A 22090-nucleotide genomic window follows, 5' to 3' on the forward strand; every position below is an offset into this window, starting at 1 on the left:
GAAAAATATATATATGAATTATAATTTGAAAAGCTATACATCGGATTGAAAAATATAAAACAAATCCCATGAAGTGAAGTTTACATTGTGTCTTTATACATGTTGCTACTAACTACTAAGGATCTTTCAAGTCCTCTGCCCTACTCCTTCTCTACCCGTACCACGCTGGTCCAAGCCCCCATGATCTCTAACCTTAGTTATTTTCACAACTCTTACCTGCTCCCTTCCGCCCTTCAGCTCTGCTCCCTTCTAAATTTATCTTTCGTGCTGTCGACTCAGTTATCCTTTTGATAAACAATACCGAGCCCATTCGACATTAACCCACTTAAAATCCTGTAGTGGCTCCCTACAGGGAAAAGATCAAACCACTTAGCATGCTTCAAAAGAGCTTTCAAGGGCTTCCCTGGTGGCGCAGTGGTTGAGAGTCCCGCCTCCCGATGCAGGGGACGCGGGTTCGTGCCCCGGTCCGCGAAGATCCTACGTGCCGCGGAGCGGCTGGGCCCATGAGCCACGGCCGCTGAGCCCGCGCATCCGGAGCCTGCGCGTCCAGAGCCTGCGCGTCCGAGGCCTGTGCTCCGCAAGGGAGAGGCCACAACAGTGAGAGGCCCGCTTACCACAAAAAACAAACAAAAAAAAAGAGCTTTCAAAATTTGGCCCCACCCTCTCCCGTCATCTGATTGAGACACGTGTCCCAGCAACACTCACCTACCAGCTGCAGACTCAAAATGCATTGCTCTTATCCATCAGCTTGGAATGATGCCCTTCCTCCATGATCCACACGGCTACTTCTTATGCACCCTTCAAGGCACACCTCAACTGCTTTCCTCTTAAGGCTCTCTCTTTCCAGCCCCACCCTCCTTCCCAACAAGGTAAGACTTTGTCCTTCCTCCTCCCATTGTTCCCACAGCCTTGAGTACATGGCGCCGGGTTTTGTGCAAGGATGTCTCTTTACGCCTCTCTTCCCAGCCAGCCTGAGAGCTGAAGAAGAGACACACGTCTTGCTCACCTCTGGGCTCATCATCTAGCAACACGGATTGAACAACAAGCATTTGCTGAATGAATAAGGTATGTATATAAGCAAGTCTGATTCATTAAACCATTAAAATGCACAGTAAGCTTTTATTGAGCACTTACTGTGTGTGGCAACTAAGCTAAGGGCTGGCTATCAGAAGGTCAAATTAGGAAATCATGTACCCACACACAAACAAGAAGAGCCAAAAAGAGAAATAAAGAGTGAACAAGGGCTTCCCTGGTGGCGCAGTGGTTGAGAATCTGCCTGCCAATGCAGGGGACACGGGTTCAAGCCCTGGTCTGGGAAGATCTCACATGCCGCGGAGCAACTGGGCCGTGAGCCACAACTACTGAGCCTGCGCGTCTGGAGCCTGTGCTCCGCAGCAAGAGAGGCCGCGATAGTGAGAGGCCCGCACACCGCGATGAAAAGTGGCTCCCGCTCGCAGCAACTAGAGAAAGCCCTCGCACAGAAGCGAAGACCCAACACAGCAAAAATAAATAAATAAATAAATTTATTTTAAAAAAAGAGTGAACAAGAGGGAAGGACATGGATTGTGGCTCTGTGATCCATCGAAGAATAGAATGCTTTGTGGCATTTATGCCGATGTTTGAAGATGAGGGTTTCAAAACTAAGGAGTGGGGAGGGAAGAACAATCAAGCTCAGAAAACAAAGCAAGCCATGTCCCAAAGGCAAGAAAAGGACGACTGGGGCCTCCCTCACAGGGTATTCTGCAGGCGGTGGGGGGTTGGGGGCAGCTAGAAAGATAGATCAGCACCAGACTTCCCTAAATGTTTCATTGAAACATACATGCAAATGAGTTCCCCTCTCTGAGCAATCTGCCTTGATGCCAGGTCCCTAGAATAAGATCTGTGCTACCCCAAATTCTCAGTAAGGCCAGCCCCAGACAGAGGACAAGCATGTGTGCGCATTCTCCAAATACCAACACTCTTCTAACAGGCTACATCTCTTGAAAAAGCACACGTAAGTTAAAATAATTCAAGTCACTCTGATAATTTTTTACAGACAAAGCATTAAAATGAGATTTAACATATGAGGAAGGGTCTGTTATATTATAGAACTGGCCACTGATACCACATGTAAAACTACAAAAATAAATATCTTTACATCCTTCAGTATAACATTTTCTAAACACCTATGAAGGGACTATATACGGTAACAAAGTAAACTAGAGCATACATGGTGTTTTATCTCAGAGCCCCCCCCACCCCGCCCAGAAGGTGGCTTTTGGATAAGGCCAGGAGCCTTCAACACCAAATTAGATGCAGATTCACTCTCCCAGCTCTGAGTCATACTTGTACTTTAAATTTTAAAAGACAGTATAATGCAAATCATATACCTGATAAGGGGTCATGTTGGTTGCAACCTTTAGAGCTCCCTGAGTAAAATCTGAAACTGGCCCCCATACACAAAGGGCAAGGAGAGATGGAAGAAAGAGGCAGACCACTCCTCATTGGTAGGTGACAGTTTCAATAAGCAAGGGAACTTACATATGAGGCTTGTCTTTGGTGACAGCAAGACGAGTAGATCTCTGCCTGGCCAAATTCTTAAGTTTATAGAGGGTCCTTAAGGGATTTAGTAATATATATGATCCAGATGGTCTCAGTAACACATTACTCTCTCAAGGCTACATCCCTGAAGTAGCTCCTAGTGTAGGAAGAGTGAGTGGAACATATATTCCAAGAATGGGGAGAGGGTGAGGAGCCTCTGATTGCCTGGATCCTCCTTGCAGGTCAACCAGCAGCAACATTCCCTCAATGACCTCCTCCAACAGGTTAATATCCAAAATATATAAAGAACTAATATAACTCAATAGCAAAAACAAACAATCTAATTTAAAAATGGGCAAGGGGCTTCCCTGGTGGCACAGTGGTTGAGAGTCGGCCTGCCAATGCAAGGGACATGGGTTCGTGCCCCGGTCTGGGAGGATCCCACATGCCGCAGAGCGGCTGGGCCCATGAGCCATGGCCGCTGAGCCTGCGTGTCCGGAGCCTGTGCTCCGCAACGGGAGAGGCCACGACAGTGAGAGGCCCGCGTGCCGCAAAAAAAAAAAAAAAAAAAAAAAAAAAAAGACAAAACCACAATGAGGTATCACCAGACACCTGTTAGAATAGCTGTTATCAAAAAGACAAGAAATAACAAGTGTTGGTGACGGTACAGAAAAAGGTAATTCTTGTGCACTGTTGGTGGGATTATAAATTGGTGTAGCCACTGTGGAAAACAGTATAGAAGTTCCCCCCAAAAATAAAAACAGAACTACCATATGATCCAGGAATTCTACTTGTGGGTATTTACACAAAGAAAATGAAAACACTAAGTAGAAAAGATTTATGCTCCCCCAGGTTCACTGCACCATTATTTACAATAGCCAAGATACGGAAGTAACCTAAGTGTCCATCAACGGATGAATAAAGAAAATGTACATAGGAATATTTTTCAACCATAACAAAGATAGAATTCTTGCCCCTTGCAACAACATGAATAAACCTTGAGGGCATTATGCTAAGTGAAATAAGTCAACAGAAAAAGACGAATAACCTCAGGATCTCACTTATAGGTGGAATCTTAAAAAAACATCTCAAAGACACAGAGAACAGATTGGTGGTTACCAGAGGCAGGGGTTGGGGATGGGCATGAGTGAGGAGGGGGTCAAAAGGTACAAACCTCCAGTTATAAAATAAATAAGTCCTGGGGCTATAAAATACCGCATGGTGACTATAGTTAATAATACTGTACTGCATATTTAAAAGTTGTTAAGAGTAGATTTTAAAAGCTCTCATCACAAGAAAATAAAATGCTACAACTATGGTGCTAGAACATATGTTAACTAGACTCACTGTGGTGAGTATGTTTCACAACATACACAAATATTGAATCATTATGTTGTATACTTGAGGCTCGTATAATACTATTTGTCAATTATATCTCAGTTTTAAAAAGTATAATTTTTAAACTGGCAATGTAACAATTCACTTTGAGAAATGGATCATTTACGACCTAGAACCAAATTTGGTTTTTAAGTCTATCTGTTTTGGGGTGGATTTTGGTTTTATTTTGTGGTCTATTTGTTTCAAATATATCTGAAAAGCCTTCCTCCTAAGGATGACAGGGGCCAGGGGCTGAGGGAGGGGGAAGAGGCGTTAGTAGTTAATGAGGACAGAGTTTGTTTGGGAAGATGAAAAAATTCTGGAAATGGATGGTGATGATGACTGCACAACGATATGAATGTACCTTAATGCCACTGAACTGTATACTTGAGAGTGTTTTAAAAGGTAAATTTTGTGTTACGTATATTTTGCCTTAAAAAAAATTATCCAAAAAAAAAAAATCACACACAAAAAATTTACCCACACTTTAGTCAAAAGGGACAAACTTCCAGTTACAAGATAAAGTACTAGGGATGTAATGTACAACATGGTAAATGTAATTAACAATGCTGTATGTTATATATGAAAGCTGTGAAGAGAGTGAATCCTGAGTTCTCATAATAGAAAAAAAATATTTTTCTACTTTTTAAATTTTGATTTTATATGAGATGACAGATGTTCACTAAACTTACTATGATAATCATTTCATGCTGAATGTAAGTCAAATCATTATCCCTTAGGTATATACTGGATGCTTTAAACTTACACAGTGCTGTATGTCAATTATATCTCAGTAAAACTGAAGGAAAAAATATTTATTCACACTTGCACAAAAGTCTCTGTTCAAAGAGAAATCATCAATCCCACTCAGGCCTCACCAGGTAGTCTCTTTGTAAGCCTCAATCTTAAAACTGCCTCAGGAATAGATCTCATCAAATTCTGAGACTGATCTCAAATTCCACACAATGACTTACAGAAAAGCAATTATGTATCTCAGACCACCCTGGAGGTTATTTAATCAATGAAGAAATGAATATTCCCTTCTGTATTTTCAAAGAGGTTAAAGATTAGAGCTCAAAGACTTGACTGCAAATAACTCAAGGACTATAAGAGATTGGGGGTTTGGCGTTTGGTTAGGTTTGGTTAAATGAATATAAGAACATCCCAAGACCTCTGGGGTGTATTTATAGATCCTTAGGGAACTTGCTGTGGTGGTCCATACATCACTTAACTCCTAATTCATCACTGACAAAAAAAATCATTATTCATCTTTTAAAATTCACTCATTTTTAAATTACTTTATAGCAAAAAGAAAGTATAGTTATATTAAATGTAAGTACTAGATTTCACCTATTTAAAATTACAAAAACAAGGAGGCAAATACATATGTAACACCTTAATCTTAAAGATAAAACTAGCATGGGCTTCCCTGGTGGCGCAGTGGTTGAGAGTCCACCTGCCGATGCAAGGGACACGGGTTCGTGCCCCAGTCCGGGAAGATCCCACATTTTGCGGAGCAGCTGGGCCCGTGAGCCATGGCCGCTGAGCCTGCGCGTCCGGAGCCTGTGCTCCGCAACGGGAGAGGCCACAACAGTGAGAGGCCCGCGTACCACAAAAAAAAAAAAAAAAAAAAGATAAAACTAGCATAATGTTATTATGTTTTTACACTTTATATCATATCTTAGAAATCATCCCATATCAATACGGAAAGAATGTGTGATTTTTCATTGCAAATCATTCCATTGTAATGAATAAATTATAACTTAACTAAAAAGAAAAAAAACGAAAGAAAACCAACATAGAGGATGGATGTGAGGATTTTTCCTCACGAGTCAAAACCACATCTGCCTTGGAAATTTTTGTTAGAAAAGATAGACAGTAAATTTTTATGATAAGTTCAGATGACTCCACAAAAGAACTCAGGATTCGACATTAAGCTTGCAGCAGGAAGAGGTTCAATGCACCAAGCTGAAGACCAAGGTGCTCCATGAAGAAATATTTCAGGGCTGAATATTTTGGTACGATCCTCTGGTTCAACAGACCACAATAAGAAATGCACCAAGTTTCATCACTCTCCTGATTCACTTTACACAGTTTTACCTTTGCTCAACATGACCAAAACCCTTCAGAATACAAGGCAAAAGAAAAAAATGTCCAATACCAAGAAATCCATCACCTCTTAAAATTATTTAAAAAGAAGATTTTGTAAGTAGAAATAATCTTCAACATTTGACTATAGTTCTCCCTGCTCCTTTGAAATGCACAGACCACTTTCACTTTGGTTCCAAGAGTCTTAAGCCTGCCTCCTTTGTCCATAAATCAATGGCACTAAACAGAACGAGAACCCGCCGAGCTTGTTAAAACTCCAGATGCCGGGACCCCACCCCACTAACTGAATCGGAATCCCCAGGGGTCAATCTGACAAGCAGCCTGAGTTAGGAAGCGGATAGAGGCTGAACCCAAAACCGGACTTTCAAAATAAAAGCATATGTTTACATCTATGTAATTACTGAACTAATATTAAATCACAAGACTCACATAGCTGATGAGTAGCAAGAGAAGCAATCAATCAGTATTAACCTCAAAATGCTATTCTCCATCCCCAGGTCTTCTTCACGAAAATGTCCTACACCAAAATCTTAATTAGAACATGGCATGGAAGAAATGTGCAAATATTAAAACTATGGAAGATGATCTAAGAGATTTTTTCAACCACGGCATTTTTCAAAGTTGTGCCACTTTCGAGACATAGTCATATTTTTTGTTGGATTTCTCTGCTACATCAGAAATGCCATTATGTGCTTTCTTCTCCTCTTTGGAAAAAAAAATGTTACATAATTCAACGCTAAGATTATTGAACTGGACAGAAATCATAATTAGCCAACCACCCACCTACCAAAAAAAGTTCATCTGAAAATATTCACCTATGAAATGTTATTCTCCTGCTCTATATCACGAGCTCAATGGCTGTGCCAAAACTGAATTTTTTTTTTTTTAAGTAAATTGAGTTTTCAAAACCAATGTTGAGGTTGTACCACTCCAAACCTTAATCTTAGCTGCCAGATGAGCCCACACACAAACAGTTCCCCTTATTAGCTAGGCTAGGAGACCAAGCTTCTGACAGAGAAGACCCACAGAATATAAAGAAATCTCAGGTGTTTGGTTGTGAAAAGGCATCAGCACCAAGGCCGGAGAGCTACGGGGGAACCGGGCCCACCTGCCTCCCACGCTTGACGGGTGTTAATCGAGGAGCAGAGGAAAGAAAAGTGAAAGGACTAGATCCGGCTTAGATTCTTCAGTCCACAGCCATCATTTTGAAGGTAAGTATATATTAAAAACTCACACTGACTCACCTTTCAAATACTAAACTGACTATTCATTATTAAACACTTACGGCATACAAGAAAATAGAAAGAGTAATACAGGAAACACCTCTGCCTCCACAGAAACAGCTTAAGGAAAAAAAAAAAATCTAACCAATACATGTGAAAGCCCCTGAGTAATCTTTCGCAATAAAATTTTAAGTAATTTTTACAACCATCAACGATATTGCATGTTCCCTTGTTCCCAGAAAATCAACGATCTTGCATGTTCCCTTGTTCCCAGAAAATCGTCCTATTGGCATCTAGCTCAAATCTGGACTCAAATAAGGCTCAATAAAACTGAGTTTTCCGTTCTGTCTATATAATAAAGTACTTCCACTGTTTAGAACATTCTCCACAATTCATGTTTTTCTCTCAAGAACAGATCACCGACACAGCTTTCACAACCCCAGTAACAGGTCATGAGAATCACATGAATACAGAAATCTTTTCTATGATGGCACAACTTCAGCATAATGAGGTACCAACACAGAGAATATTTTTATGCGCATGACAAGAATAGCTGCTCTTCTCTGCCGGAGTTGAATTTCCACCAGGGTCACTGTCCCTCAACACAAATCCCCAGGGCTCATGGAAAAAAACCAAATCTGCTCAAAGACTCCCTTCAAAGCACAGGTATTCCAGCCAAGTAAAGCTTCAGAAAAAAAAAAAAGAAGAAGAAGAACAAGAACAAGAACAAGAACTATTTTTCACAGTCCCTTAAACTCTTTAGGAAAATCCCCTCACAGATATTTCTTTAAATGAAAGAGAAAGAGGTAGACCAATGGGAAATACAACGTAACCACTGTCTTTCCTAAAGAAAGGCCTCTAAAAGATAAACAAATAAGGTAACTTTCCTCATAGTTTCATAAAACCCCATCTTGTTAAGCAAGCTTACTTTATTGCAAACATAGCATCTTTTTAGGCCTGCTATAAATGTAACCTGGTATATATAATATTCCATATTAAATAATTTATTTTATTTTTATTTCACTGGCCTCTCTTTTCTTCTCTCTCCCTCCCCCTACCCCTACCAGCTCTTTCAACGCCAGATACCCATCTGGGCATCAGACCAGGACTTAAAACTGTGCCATATCGCAGTGCATCTGAAATCCACTACCTTTTTTTCACCGGTCAGTTAAAAGCCTTGAGCAGCAGGCAGGGGAAAAGAGAAAAGGGAATTCATGTCAGAAACAGATTATCAATTTTTCTACCTTCCACCCAGAGGACTGCTAACTCTTATTTTCCCCTTTGCTAACTCTTAACAGAGAATGACAGAGAACAGAGAGGGCCGGGAGCAGCACGCTGTCTCCTGCAATCGGCCCGGCCCTCCTTTAGCAGGGCTGTGATGCCAGCCGGAGGCCTGGAGCAGCTCTGTCTCACAGCCCAGGCTCCCAACCTTGTAACTACGAAGGAAGAGGATATATAAATACAATTGATACTCTGCAAATTTTCTAAGAGATAGATTTAGGTACAAAATAAAAAAGAACATTCTGGCAGCAACAGAATAAACTACCTGGTAAATTAGGAAACTGGGCACTCTACAGAGGTCAAATGAGGGTTTCTAGAGTCGGATCACCTGAGTTCTCACCCCAGCTCTGGTGCTTCCTAGTTCTGTAGCCTTTTTCATTGAATAGACATTCACTGCTCACCTACTGTGAGCCAGACACTGGGCTTGGTCCCAAGGATATATGGGTCCCTACTCTTGTAGAATTAAATTTAGTAGGAAGGACATTAACAAGCACAAAAAACAAGAAAAGTACCAGATAGTGATAGAGCATACGGGGAACTTAAATATAGTGATACAGTCAAGAATGACTGGGAGAGCTACTTTCTAAAGTCAGCAGGGAAGTTCTCTCAGAGGTGACACTGAAGCCCAGCTCTAAATGACGAGAAAGAGCCCATCAGGCAAAGGCAGGGGAAGAGGGGTGTGCAAAGGCCCTGAGGTAGGCATGACTGGGCCTTTGGAGAAACAGAAAGAAGGCCAGTGTGGCAAATTATTATACTTCTGTGTGGCTCATGTCTGTCATCTGTGAAGCAGTGGTTGTGAGGATTAAACTCTGAGCACCACATCTGCACACTATATGTGTTCAGTAAATGTAAGTTGCTAGAATTATCATCATCATCATCAGTGAGATCCCATCACTGGAGGCGTGCAAGCAGATGTTGGGTAACCACCGCACAGGCATGGCCAGGTGATAGGGCCTCTAAGGTTCCCTCAACAATTAGATCCCAGGATTACACAAGAATAGAAAAGGTGAAGAAAGAAATGATAAAACTGTTACACTCAGGCTTCCTGCCTAAAGGCTTTGAAAGAATGCTTTCAATCATACAACGATGTGGAGTTTACCGACTAATTCATTCAACAAATGTTCCCATCTGAGAATCTCTGCTTCTAATCCCTAAACAGTCAAAATCCCCACTTGGAGCTAGCTGGCACAGTCTTTAGCCCTGAAGTCTACCCTCTTTAGGGCGCTTTGAGCTAAAACTTACCACACCAGCACTGAGAAGAACAGAAAAGGTTGACTTATTCTATGTTACTGGCATTAGTGTCAGCTACTGACAGAATAAAATAGCGGAGAGGACAGTCTTTGACGTTATACATAATCTCAAACCATTTTATTATTTCATGGTGAAAACGTTCCAAGCAGAAGTTTATGCATCACAGACTCCACTGACAACATATTTCACTTAAAAACAATTCTTACTCTTGGCCTACTCTCAAAATACTTAATAAATTGTTAAACTTTCTGAAGCCCGCTAATTCAGGCTATCAAAGATGCACTCGACGGATGAATTTGACTTGCGTGTTTTAAGTTAGGGAAAGATCTAATTTTACCCAAGCCCAGGCCCTGAATCATTAAAGGTCATATTCTTTCAAGTTCTTTTCTAAAAGTCACTCAAATCCAAGGCAAAGGTATTACAACCATAAAGAAATGTATGACTTTTATATTCATGAAACTATGTCCTCACCTACTCTTGATATTTCAGATTTCTGCTTAGATGGTGAAAATGACTTTAAAAAATTATTAAACCTCATACACTGCATAAAGCAAATTAATATTGAATATGGTCAATATAAACAATCCTAATACCTTAACATAAAATGCACCAATATTTTTATGATGCCAGGCTTTTAGACTGTCCAAACTCAAGGATTTGGAGAGGAAGAGGAATCGTCATAAACCAAGAGATAAATTTACCAGTATAATCTCAACATCACTTCTCTTTTCCACCCTAATCTCTATGCACTCCCCCACAGCTAGTCCCTCAAAAGGAAGAAACATATAGGAACAGATTTGAATCAAAATTCTCCTGTAGGACAACATTCCCTTAAAAAAATGAAAAAGCAAAAATTCAGCATAGAACGCATCCAAGGAGGATCTTTAAAAATATGCATTATAGCTGAGTAATATTCCATTGTATATATGTGCCACATCTTCTTTATCCATTCATCTGTCGATGGACACTTAGGTTGCTTCCATGTCCTGGCTATTGTAAATAGTGCTGCAATGAACATTGTGGTACATGACTCTTTTTGAATTACGGGATGGACCTAGAGTCTGTCATACAGAGTGAAGTAAGTCAGAAAGAGAAAAACAAATACTGTACGCTAACACACATATATGGAATCTAAAAAAATAAAATGATGAACCTAGGCGCAGGACAGGAATAAAGACACAGATGTACAGAATGGACTTGAGGACACAGGGAGGGGGAAGGGTAAGCTGGGACGAAGTGAGAGAGTGGCATGGACACATATACACTACCAAATGTAAAATAGATAGCTAGTGGGAAGCAGCTGCATGGCACAGGGAGATCAGCTCGGTGATTTGCGACCACCTAGAGGGGTGGGATAAGGAGGGTGGGAGGGAGACACAAGAGGGAGGGGATATGGGGATATACGTATGCATATAGCTGATTCAATCTGTTGTACAAGAGAAACTAGTACAACACTGTAAAGCAATTACACTCCAATAAAGATGTTAAAAATATATATGCATCATATGTAGATGATTCCTTTGACTTAATCTGAACTAAAGATCCCTGTTCAACATGTAAATTTTAGAGTAACATGAGAACTGACCACTGAGTTAATATTTACCTTAAAAGAATCAAAAAAGTGCCTTCCAGAAAGCAAGGTTGGAACTAATAGGCCCATTCATATCCAAATTTATCTACTGCTTTTTGCAACATAATCCAGCCAAAAGAATGTGATTCAGATCTCAGCTATGCAACTGCTAACTTTTCAATGTTTTTTGAAGTAGGAGCCATCAAGGAAAAAAAAAAAAATGTAATAGTCATCACCTTGGCATTAAAACACTCGAAGCAATTTGAGATTTTTAAGAATACTTTAAAAATACTTTAAAGATATAAGAAGTAATACAGGCTCATTGAAAAGCTTTAGAAAGTACATATGAGCAAAAAGAGAAAAATTATAATCCCCAAACGCCAAGATGACCACTATTAACATTTTAGTATACACTCTGCTAAACTTTTTTGAAAAAAGAAAATTTTTCACACAAATGACTTCATATTGCACATATTTTTTATGTAACATCAAGAACATATTTCTATGGTCATACACATACATCTTTATGAATGTATAATCTTCTACTTTATGAATACATGCTAATTTAATTAGCTCCACTGAGTTTCTATATGATTTATTCAAGTGCCCTACACTAAAAGGAACAGAGTAGGTTAACCATTGTTTCCTAAAATTATTTTGCCTATGACATCCTTATTTGAATTACACATTAGAACTTACGCTGCTTTCAAAATACTTTGGGAAATTATGATCTCACCAATCCTCAATGTTGGATTTTTATGGTGTTTATAATTTTTTTCTGTGATCAAATTTTTACTTGTATATTTCTGTGTGTTCCCTAGGAACAAAACTCCAAAAATAGAGTTACTGGGCCAACTGGTATGCATATGTTAAAAACATGTAATAGGGCTTCCCTGGTGGCGCACTGGTTAGGAGTCCGCCTGCCAATGCAGGGGACACGGGTTTGAGCCCTGGTCCGGGAAGATCCCACATGCCGCGGAGCAACAAAGCCTGTGTGCCACAACTACTGAGCCTGCACTCTAGAGCCCACGAGCCACAACTACTGAAGCCCAGGCGCCTACAGCCCGTGCTCTGCAACAAGAGAAGCCACTGCAATGAGAAGCCCATGCGCCACCACAAAGAGTAGCCCCCACTCGCCACAACTAGAGAAAACCTGTGTGCAGCAGTGAAGACCCAATGCAGCTAAAAAATTAAATAAATGAATAAATAAAATTTTTTTAAAAAAAGTAATAATTTTTGCCCAACTATCTCCCAATAGTGTATGAGAATAGTCAGTCTTTTGAAATAATCATTTTTTTTTGAAATAATCATTTTTAATTTAAAGAATAGTTTGAAAGTTATGGGTACTCATCATATATACCCAGTATTTTTAAACTTATATAATTACTTTTTTATGAACATGGCTAAAGTACATAGTTATAAATATCAAAGGTCTTACTGTAATGGAGGTCCGGAAACTATTTAAGAACATAACATAACTCCTCACAATTTATAGAACATGACAAGCATGGATACATTAAATTGTCTCATGTTCATTTTCCTCCTTGTTACATTTATATATTTCTGGATATACATTCTATACTCTTAAGAAGATATTAGTAATCCCTTATATCAACATAGTACTCTATACTACTAAAGCATTTAAATCAAAAATAATGTGGGGGCAATAAAACATTCTCAGAGCATACTTTAAAATAAGATATTAAGCTGTACTCCCCAAAATATCCTTCAAGCTACACAATAGCACCTACATATTTAGAGCCAAGACTGTAATAACCAAAATCTTTACCAATCAACCAACAATAGTGTCATAGAGGGAAATGTATCTTAAATGTATATCTCTATTAATTTGGAGCTTATTTTCAGTGCATATTTCTCCAGATTCATACAATAAGAAATAACTTCCTAACATAAATAAAGATGGTGCACACAGCAAAAACAGACTTTAGGTTCCTTTTATGGTTTTAAAGTGACACTGGATGTAAGTTTATAGCCCAAAGTAACTCTCAAAGTTACTTAAGTATAGTGTCACACCCAGGGTGGAGTTCTGTGCAATTTTCAAAACTCAGAAAGGTCCTGCCTGCTCAAAAATATCTCCCCATAGAGTCTAGCCCAGAATTGTATTTGAAGCTTTTTAAAAATACATAAATTTTTATTCAATAGTTCTGTAGTGGAGACAATGCATCTGCATTTTTTTTTTAAAACTCTCCAGTTGATTCATTTGTACAGCCAGAGTCAAAAAGCACTCGGTTATATAAAAAAAATTGGGGGAGGGAGTGGTATCCTTAAGTCCCCAATTTAAATGTTCACAGAAAACCATTAATCTGTCTTAGTCTAGTTCATTATATTACCTAAGTGGAAACTGTGCTGAGAAGGTCCATAAGAAGTTTCAAAATGGGAAGAACAGGTAGGAAGACACCTGTTGGCCTAGAAATGGTCACCAAATGGGATGGAGGAAAGGCAGTACGGAAGCAAAATTCAAGAGGATCCATCCCAGCAGAAACCACAGTACTTCCTACTTTAAGCATCATTTTTTTTAAGCTGCATTTTGTGTTCAAGGGGTTTCTTATAAATGAACGGCAATCAACTAACAGGTAGCAGTTTCACCAAGCAATGTCAAGCAACATACCAGGAGACCAAGTTGGGTTGAGAAATTAAGATAGGATACAGAGATACTATATTACCATTTACAATGTAATAGTCATTTGTCAGAATTATGTTTCTCCAAAGAAGTCTGTCTCACAAGAATAGTACAAAACAAGCCAAGCTTGTGTCTTCTAAGTAGTTTATGCATAAAAATCATTCATTTTCTTAAGCTTCCATTACTTACCAGATCTGGACTTAATGATGTCACTGAACTCGTTCTGCCCATCGTCAGCCCTGGCCTCGTGTTCTCCATACTTGGCCATCTTAGCTAAGTTTCAATATAATCCAAAGACTTTACAAGGTCCTCTTTTTAAGACTTTCAGTTTTCTATAATGATCAACATCAATACCTAAAGAGAAATGGGAAAGTATTGATTTGAAAAAAATATATATATGACTATAACACATATGTTGACATATATATTAACATATAGAACATATCACATATATTGCTATAATATACAACTATAGTATGTATAATGACTATATAATATATATGACTATAAATATCAAACTATACATATACATTATATATATAGTCATATACAGTTATATAAAGTTATATATAGTAACCATTCATTTGGCAAATATTCAATCACAGACTATGTGTAAGGCACTGATCTGGGCAACAGAAATATGACTATCAAAAAGAGACACAGCCTGTACTATCTTGAAATTCATAGACACCAAGCAATTAATTATATAATGAATTATTTCGTTATACTACTAACATGTTACAAATGTATAAACGAGAAGCATAGAGTAGTATGAGCATACAGAAGAAGAATCTGATTTGCTCTGGGCAATTAAAGAAGGCTTTCTTGAAGAGGTGACATTTGAGCCAAGCCTTCAAGGATGAGATGAATTTAATTAGCCAAAAAGAGAGGTGGGAAGAGAATTTCCCATGTTAAGTGGCAGGAAGAATCATGGAGCATTCATGAATCTGAGCAAAGGCCAGTGCTTTTGGAGAGAACAGCCAAGAGGAGAGAGACCTGTTGAACTAGGTGAGGTAGATAGGACCAGGGACAGGGTCTTAGAGACCATGTCAAGGCCTTCCTAAAGAGCAGTGGGGGGACTTTCCTGGTGGCATAGTGGTTAAGAATCCGCCTGCCATTGCAGGGGAACACAGGTTCGATCCCTGGTCCAGGAAGATCCCACATGCTGTGGAACAAGCCTGTGCACCATAACTACTGAAGCCCACACGCCCTAAAGCCCATGCTCCGCAACAAGAGAAGCCACTGCAAAGAGAAGCCCACGCACCGCAACGAAGAGAAGAGCAGACCCTGCTCTCGGCAGCTAGAGAAGGCCTGCGCGCAGCAACGAAGACCCAACGCAGCCAAAAAAAAAAAGAGCAGTGGGAATTCAGTAGATGGTTTTAAGCTGGGAAGCAACATGATTGTGGCCTAAATAAGGGTAGATGGAAAGAAGTGCGTGGACTTGTGGTATATTAGATATTAAGTAAAGGTCAATCGGATTTGGAAACTGATTGGATATGAGACGCTCAGGATACTGAGCTGCAAAATGACTGCCCAATTTTGGCTTGGGCAATTGAGTCATTCACTGAGCTGGGGAATACTGGAGGATGAGCCTCTAAAGGAAGAAATAATGAGTGTGATTTGGATTTACTGAGTTTGAGATGCCTCTGAGATATACAAGTGGAGATAACAAAAAAGTCTGATCTCAGGAATGGTCTGGATTATATATAAATCTGAATGGTTACATGTTATATCCATTGACACAGATTTTATTCTGGAAAATACATCATGAAAATTCTGCTGAGAATACATATCACTCAAAATAATTTTAATCTTTAGCAATTAATTAGTAAGAGGCACCTTTAAAATTTAAAGAATTGAGGATTCTATCCTTCAGTACCACTTTTCTTTAAGAATGTCAATAATAATAGCCCTAGTACTTTCTGGAACACAATGCCCAAACAATCCAAACAGAATCAGAATTCAAGTTAAGTTCAGCGACTTGGCTATATCCTAACATCCCCTATGAGCACCCCAAATGATAGTTAAATAAATTAATCATTTAACTGGGAATATAACACTCAACACATCCAAATATTAATCTACAAGCAACAGACATTAATTCACATATTACAATAGGTATCACAAGCAGGGTTTATGGCTAACTAGGATAGACAACAACTCAGTTCTTTATTTCAAGGATACACCATGTGGCATTATTATTTTGTAATATATTTCATTTCACATATTTATGAAATAATTAGAAGTTTTACATATTACAATGTTTTATGACATTCAAGGAAACACCATATTATTTTATAATATATAAATATATAAAATATATTATTTTTTTCCCTACCAGTTAGGAAAAAGGTGTGTTCTAATAATAAAGAGATCAAAATTACCTTAGAAAAATGTTTTAAGTGTTAAAGTGTTTGACACACATGAAAACTGTGGTGGATTGCTAAAGCTTTAGGAACAATTTCCTCTCTAGTAGGGAGGATACATGGATTGGATCATCAGCCTGCCAGATTTTGTGAGGGTATAAAAAACATTTTCCATTTTTTATATCGCCCACTACGTTATACTTTATGGATTATTATGTAATTAAGTTCTTTTTGGGAGGTACATAACTGCAAAAGATTTGCTGAATTCTTAAGTGTATTTTATTATATTCAAGAACCAAAAACTTTGTTGAGAAGAATGCACATAAAATTTCATTATGGAAAATCAGTTTTGCCCCCCAAAAATTCTCTTTATTAGAAATGAACTAATTATTCCCTTTGAAAGATATTTCTAATGCTCTCCTTCATAAGTGGTCTTAGCCAAGGGTCTTCTTCAACACTTTCCAAAGACTTTTCCCAGTCCCTAAAAGATAAGTAAACTGTTCACACAGAACTTTATTTCATTTGCACATTAATATTCCTGCATCATAATATTTTATTTTGCCACTACCTAAGATAAACTCTCAAATTTTCTCTTCTTTATATGCTACAGAGATACAGCAGTAAGGGGGAGCAGAGGACAAGGAAAGAATGGGAAGGTGGGAGAAGCACATAAGACCATTTTAACAGTAACAGATACCCACTGACTAACACTTGGTGCCACTAATGGGCAGGGGTCTCCTGAGTAACACATGGCAGGAATTCATTATTGGCTGTCAGAAGACAGATCAAACTTTCATCACTAACAATGTGCCTCCGTGTGAGCCTCCACTTCTACATCAATAGTATGGAAGCAAGGCCATTTTCCACACCAAGCTAGGCGAGAAACAGAATAAATGAATGGGATATCGCTTTACAAGCTTTAAGCCCTCTAGAGTTGTAATTTACTGTTACCTCTGCTCTAAGTTCTGTTGCCTCATAATGATGTTCTGCACAGCTTAGCCAGCGCTTTCTCACTGAAACCAGTACACCCTATACTCACCAGCTTTCTTCAGAACGTCTCTGGCTGTCATATGGACCAGAAGCCGTGAGTGTGTGGCAATAAACCCGGGTTGAAAGTATGGGGGTTGGCCTTATGGGCAAATCTAATGTTTTAATTTGGAAATTACAAAATGTAAGAATACAAACATGTTTAACAATGTGCAGTTATGATGGAAATATGGTGTGGGTCCTTAGGCAAAAACTATTCATTCATTTCCACCGGGAACCAAAACCTAAGAATGCTAGCGAGAGTGGAAAAGGAAGCCCAGAGGGCCAGAGTTTGCGGCTCCGCTTGAAACTTGGTAAAAGACACCGCCCAGTGCCAAGAACTGCCATTCATTCTCGGAAGCGCTCCAAGGGAAGGTTCATACTGTTGTGGTTAATGCTGTTTACAGGGGCAATCAATTTTAGGTAAACACCTGAAGGAGAGTTAAAGAGCTGTCTCCTCGGTCCCATAAATGCGGGTCCAGGGGGCGGGAATGACTCCGCGTAAACCTTGGCCCTCGCCGCCTGGCCCTCTGGAAGCCAACGCACCCAGGAGCTTCGCATTCCAGCAGCTCTCGCCTGACTCGCGGCGCTATCGGCAGGCTGCGTGCCCCGGGCCCACCAGCAAACAGCCCGGAGGGGCCCACCCGACTTCCTGAGGCCCATGCAAGTTACAAAGGAATGGATGAGGCTACTGCCGGTGGTCCCTGAGGCCGCGAGCTCCCGCCCGAACCCCGGGAATCGAGGCTTCCCCGAACTCGGTTCACGCCCGCTACGGCAACTGACCGTCCCAAGGGGAGTTCCATGAAGAACCGACCCGCGAGGCCCTGGTGACCCAGGTGACCTGGAGGTCGGTAAAGAGGAGGCTCTCCCCGGGGCATCCCTGTGAGAGAGGCTGTTAAACCCAGGTTAGACCCGGGCTCCTCAGTTAAGCGTAAAACAAAGTGAGAGCTCCCTGGCTCCTGGAAGTCGGACACGTTTTCTCCTCCCCTTGAAACAACCCTGGCACGAGCCCCTTTGGTAATCTGGGGCTTGGCGAAAAAATTCACTTTTAACAGCGTGCCTTCTAAAAGTTGCACAGCCTAAAATTAGTGCTGTCTTGGTTTTTAAAGGGGCCTTGGGCAACCAGAGCCTCGGACCCGGAGCCACAAAGGGACATGAATTACCTTACCACTTGCAGCAAGAGATGCCAAGGGTCCGGGAAACCAGAAGAGGCGACCGCGCGGGACTACTCACCGACCGAGCGCCCCTCGTCACCTCTCCAAAGCCCCACCCTCGGGAGCAGCAACGGCCCGGAGGTCGAGCACATTTCCTGCCAGGCGGATAGCTGGGAACCTCTCCCCTCCCTGTCCTTGCGGACACCTCCGGGGCCCCGCCTTCCCGAGGCTGGGGTATGTGTGACAGGCCCTCTAGGAAGCCACGTCCCCTCTTGGAGATCACTGGCCCGGCGCGCACGGAGGCGCGACCCTCTCACCCTAGCCGGGAGGAAGACTGAGGGAGTCAAGACGGAGTCCGGAACCAGTCGGAGGAGTTTGGGTCGTTCGCTACTACACGGATTCCGAGGACCTTCTCGCCCGAGCTCTCTCCACGTTTCTGGCATTCTCTGTCCCGCCGCGGGGAGCTGAACTGGGGTTCCAAGGAAAGTGCAAGCAAAAGTTGGTTACGTCCTAGGCTCAGCCTTGAGAAGGAGCTCGGGACGCTGATCCTGGGCGCGTGAGCCGCAGGAAAGTCCATCCTTCCCGCAGCCTACGCCCCGTTTCCCCGGGGCTGTGGTCACATTACCCGGCCCGAGGCTCAATAATGCATGGGCTTACCTGCTCCCGTGACCCGTGGGCCCGCCTCGCCTGCCCGCCGCCGCCGCGTCCCGAGCGGGCCGAGGGCTCCTCTGCTGTGTTTGAGGCGTAGTAATCGAACTACGGCGGGGGTGTGTGCGAACGTGAGCTCTGTGATGCGGTGTTTTTTTAAAAGGAACTATGGAAAACCAGACAAGATCCGAAAGAAAAAAAAAATTTTTTTGACACCCGACTGAAAACGCCCCTAACTTGTGCAATCTTCCTGCCCCGTAGTTCCGCCAAAAACAAAAACAAAACAGTCCAAGTGCAAACCTGGAATGGGCGCGCAGGCACCAAGTTTGCCAAACACTAGAGAGTTTTCCGTCTGCTGAAATGACCCGCAAGGAGGGAGGCACCGCTCCCCAAGATTCCCCAATCGGCTTTGGGAGCCGGAGGCTCCTCCTCGCCCCTCGGCGGGAGAAAGCCCGCTGCAGGCTGCGGCTGCCCACTCCCCTCCTCCGAGGAAAGGCGACTCCACAACTTTGTGCGCGAGCGGCTCGCTCCTCCGGCTCCGCCTCCTCCCTCCCCCCCACCCCCGCGGGCCTGCCCCTTTGTTGGCGAAGGGAGAGGAGCGCCGGAGGCCCAGGAGGCAGGGGAGGGCACAGGACCAACGGGGTGCGCGTGGCCGCCCTCCTGGGAACTGGCTCTTGTCCGGGCACTCGGGGTTCGCTCTCCCGAGGAGGAGGAGGGGGCCGAGCAGGTCCGGCCAGCCGCTCCCCTCCCCCTCGGCTCTCCAGCCCCACTGGCGCAGGGCCGGCAACTTTGTTCCGGGAGATCGGTTCCTCTCGGCTCCGGGTTCGGCCCCGGCCCGGCGCAGGCGGCCACCGCAGGCTGGGCTCCGGGAACGTGGCGCCCGGGGTCACCTGACCGCGCGCCCCATCAATCAGCGCCCGCCCCGCGCGCCCTCCCGGGCTGCAGCAGCCGGGCTGGCGCTCGGCTGGCCTGGGGCGGCGCACCCAGAGTGGACTGTGAGAGCCCAGCTAGCATGGATGCCTCGTGCTGACACCATCCCCTTTATTCAGATTATCCGAAAATGTGAGTCACACCCACCCCACGCAAACCTGGTCTTTGGTCAGGGTGGTTTTCTTTCTCCCATCTCAGTGTGCTGATGTTGCTGAATTTGGGGTCCTAGTTCCAAGGGTATATTTATTTTATATAGTTTTCTCGGTGTCATTTTTAATGTTAAGAAAAACTTGAAATTTTGTTTTACATCCGTTCATACGTACAAATACTGTTTGCGCTGACCTTGTTTTTCTATTTTTCCAATATACATACGCACAAACATCTATTACAGAGCCTGTTGCAAGGCTGAGGTGACGGCATAATATGAGTTTGTGCTGTGTGTGAATTTTTCTTACTTACATATGTCATTCCCAATGTGTTCCTCTGATTCTTTTACATGATCATCACACTTGGGACGGAAAAAGAAATAAACCAGCAACCTAAATTCCTAGTTGGTATAAACAATGAGGAAAGGATGATTGATAAGGGAGCTCTGGTTTATTGCTGGTTTAATATTTGAGAGTTAACAATTTATGAGGTAGTAAAGATAAACCACTAGGGGCCTTAAACAAATTTTTCTGAAAGAACTCACTAGTCTTTTATTAGTTATAACGTACAAGTTTCCTCAGTCCATTGGGGGGGTGGGGGGAGGTTCTGAAAGATAGTATTCCTTATAAAGTCTCTAGCTTAGCCTCCTTCCTTTGGGGGGATTTTCTTCACATAAGCCAAATAAAATCCAGAAGATTAATAGGAAGTGGGTATAATTTATTCATCCACTTTCATTCATTCATTCATTTTACAAACACCAGTTTGTGGCCTTCCAGTTCCACTGGCGCTGTGAATAATGCAAAGATAAATCTGAGATGTTGCCTTAAAGAACTTCAAATCTAGTAAGTGAGATAAGGCAAGTAAGTAAGTACGGAAATGCAAGATCGGCGATAAGTGCTGTAAGAAAAGGACAGATCAAGTGCTTTTTGAGTCTGGCTGTATCAAGGGAGACTGAGGTTTCTTTTAACTGATAATTCTACAGACCCTTAAAGCTGCTCATCATGCTCTGTATCCCGGTGGAGTTAATGAAAACTCAGATTGCTTCCTTTAAAATAAAACCACATTGGAGCATCTGAGGATTTCATTACTGAAAATTATGTAAGTGAAGAGCACTTTGTAAATTGTAAAGTGATACACAAATATTTATTCAACCCAAAATTTTGGAAAAATACAGTCATTTGGGGACATAGAATTTCTGAGTTTTCAAGCTCTGAGGGGATGTTTAGCTAAGCTTCCTGGAAAACCCTAAGGAAAGGGACACGTGGGACAACAGCCTCCGTCTCTATGATACTGACTCCAGCCACGCCCAGCTTCAGGGGCTTATGGGTGCCTTACCTGGGAACCTGTGCCTTACCTGTGCCTTACCTTCTCCCCTCACTCAGAGACTGATATTCTCTGTAGATCATGAGCAAAAGGAGCCAAAGAAGTTCCTACTGGTGGGATAACCAAGTGTCCCACTCTGGTCCTGCTCCCTGTTTGCTTTGTAAGTAAGGAAACCACACTTAATTGGAGATTTTGACCTCAGAGGACTACGTTTCCATAGAACAGACAGTGCGACCTTCCTTCACAGCCTGAGAATGGAGCAGAGGGGAAAGTGGAGACAGGCCATGAGGACGTGGGTAGCAGTTACTGCCCCTGTGACCAACAGTCCAGCTGCAGTCCATGTGCCTGTGATGAGGTTTTGTCTGCCCACCCCGAAGATGGATGTAGAACATTCAGAGAAAGTGATAGGATTGGGGCCTGGATCTGCCATTAATCCAAACTCAGAATTGCCTCACAGTCACCAGAGAACAGTGAAAATTCAAGAAAACTGAACTGATAATCTCTGGGATAAAGCCCTTGACATA

General features: G+C 42.0%; 1 protein-coding gene across 1 annotated transcript in view; it reads right to left on the reverse strand.

The window, feature by feature from the left end:
• The window catches only part of UTRN (utrophin), a 482739-nt gene extending 468499 nt beyond the window's left edge, over positions 1-14240 (reverse strand). Inside the window, exon 1 of the mRNA XM_065888619.1 lies at positions 14162-14240. Within this exon, the coding sequence (XP_065744691.1) occupies positions 14162-14240 (79 nt within the window). The remainder of the gene's footprint in view (positions 1-14161) is intronic.
• Positions 14241-22090: the final 7850 nt, after the last annotated feature.

This window comes from Phocoena phocoena, chromosome 12 (assembly GCF_963924675.1).
Source record: "Phocoena phocoena chromosome 12, mPhoPho1.1, whole genome shotgun sequence".
Taxonomy (NCBI): domain Eukaryota; kingdom Metazoa; phylum Chordata; class Mammalia; order Artiodactyla; family Phocoenidae; genus Phocoena; species Phocoena phocoena.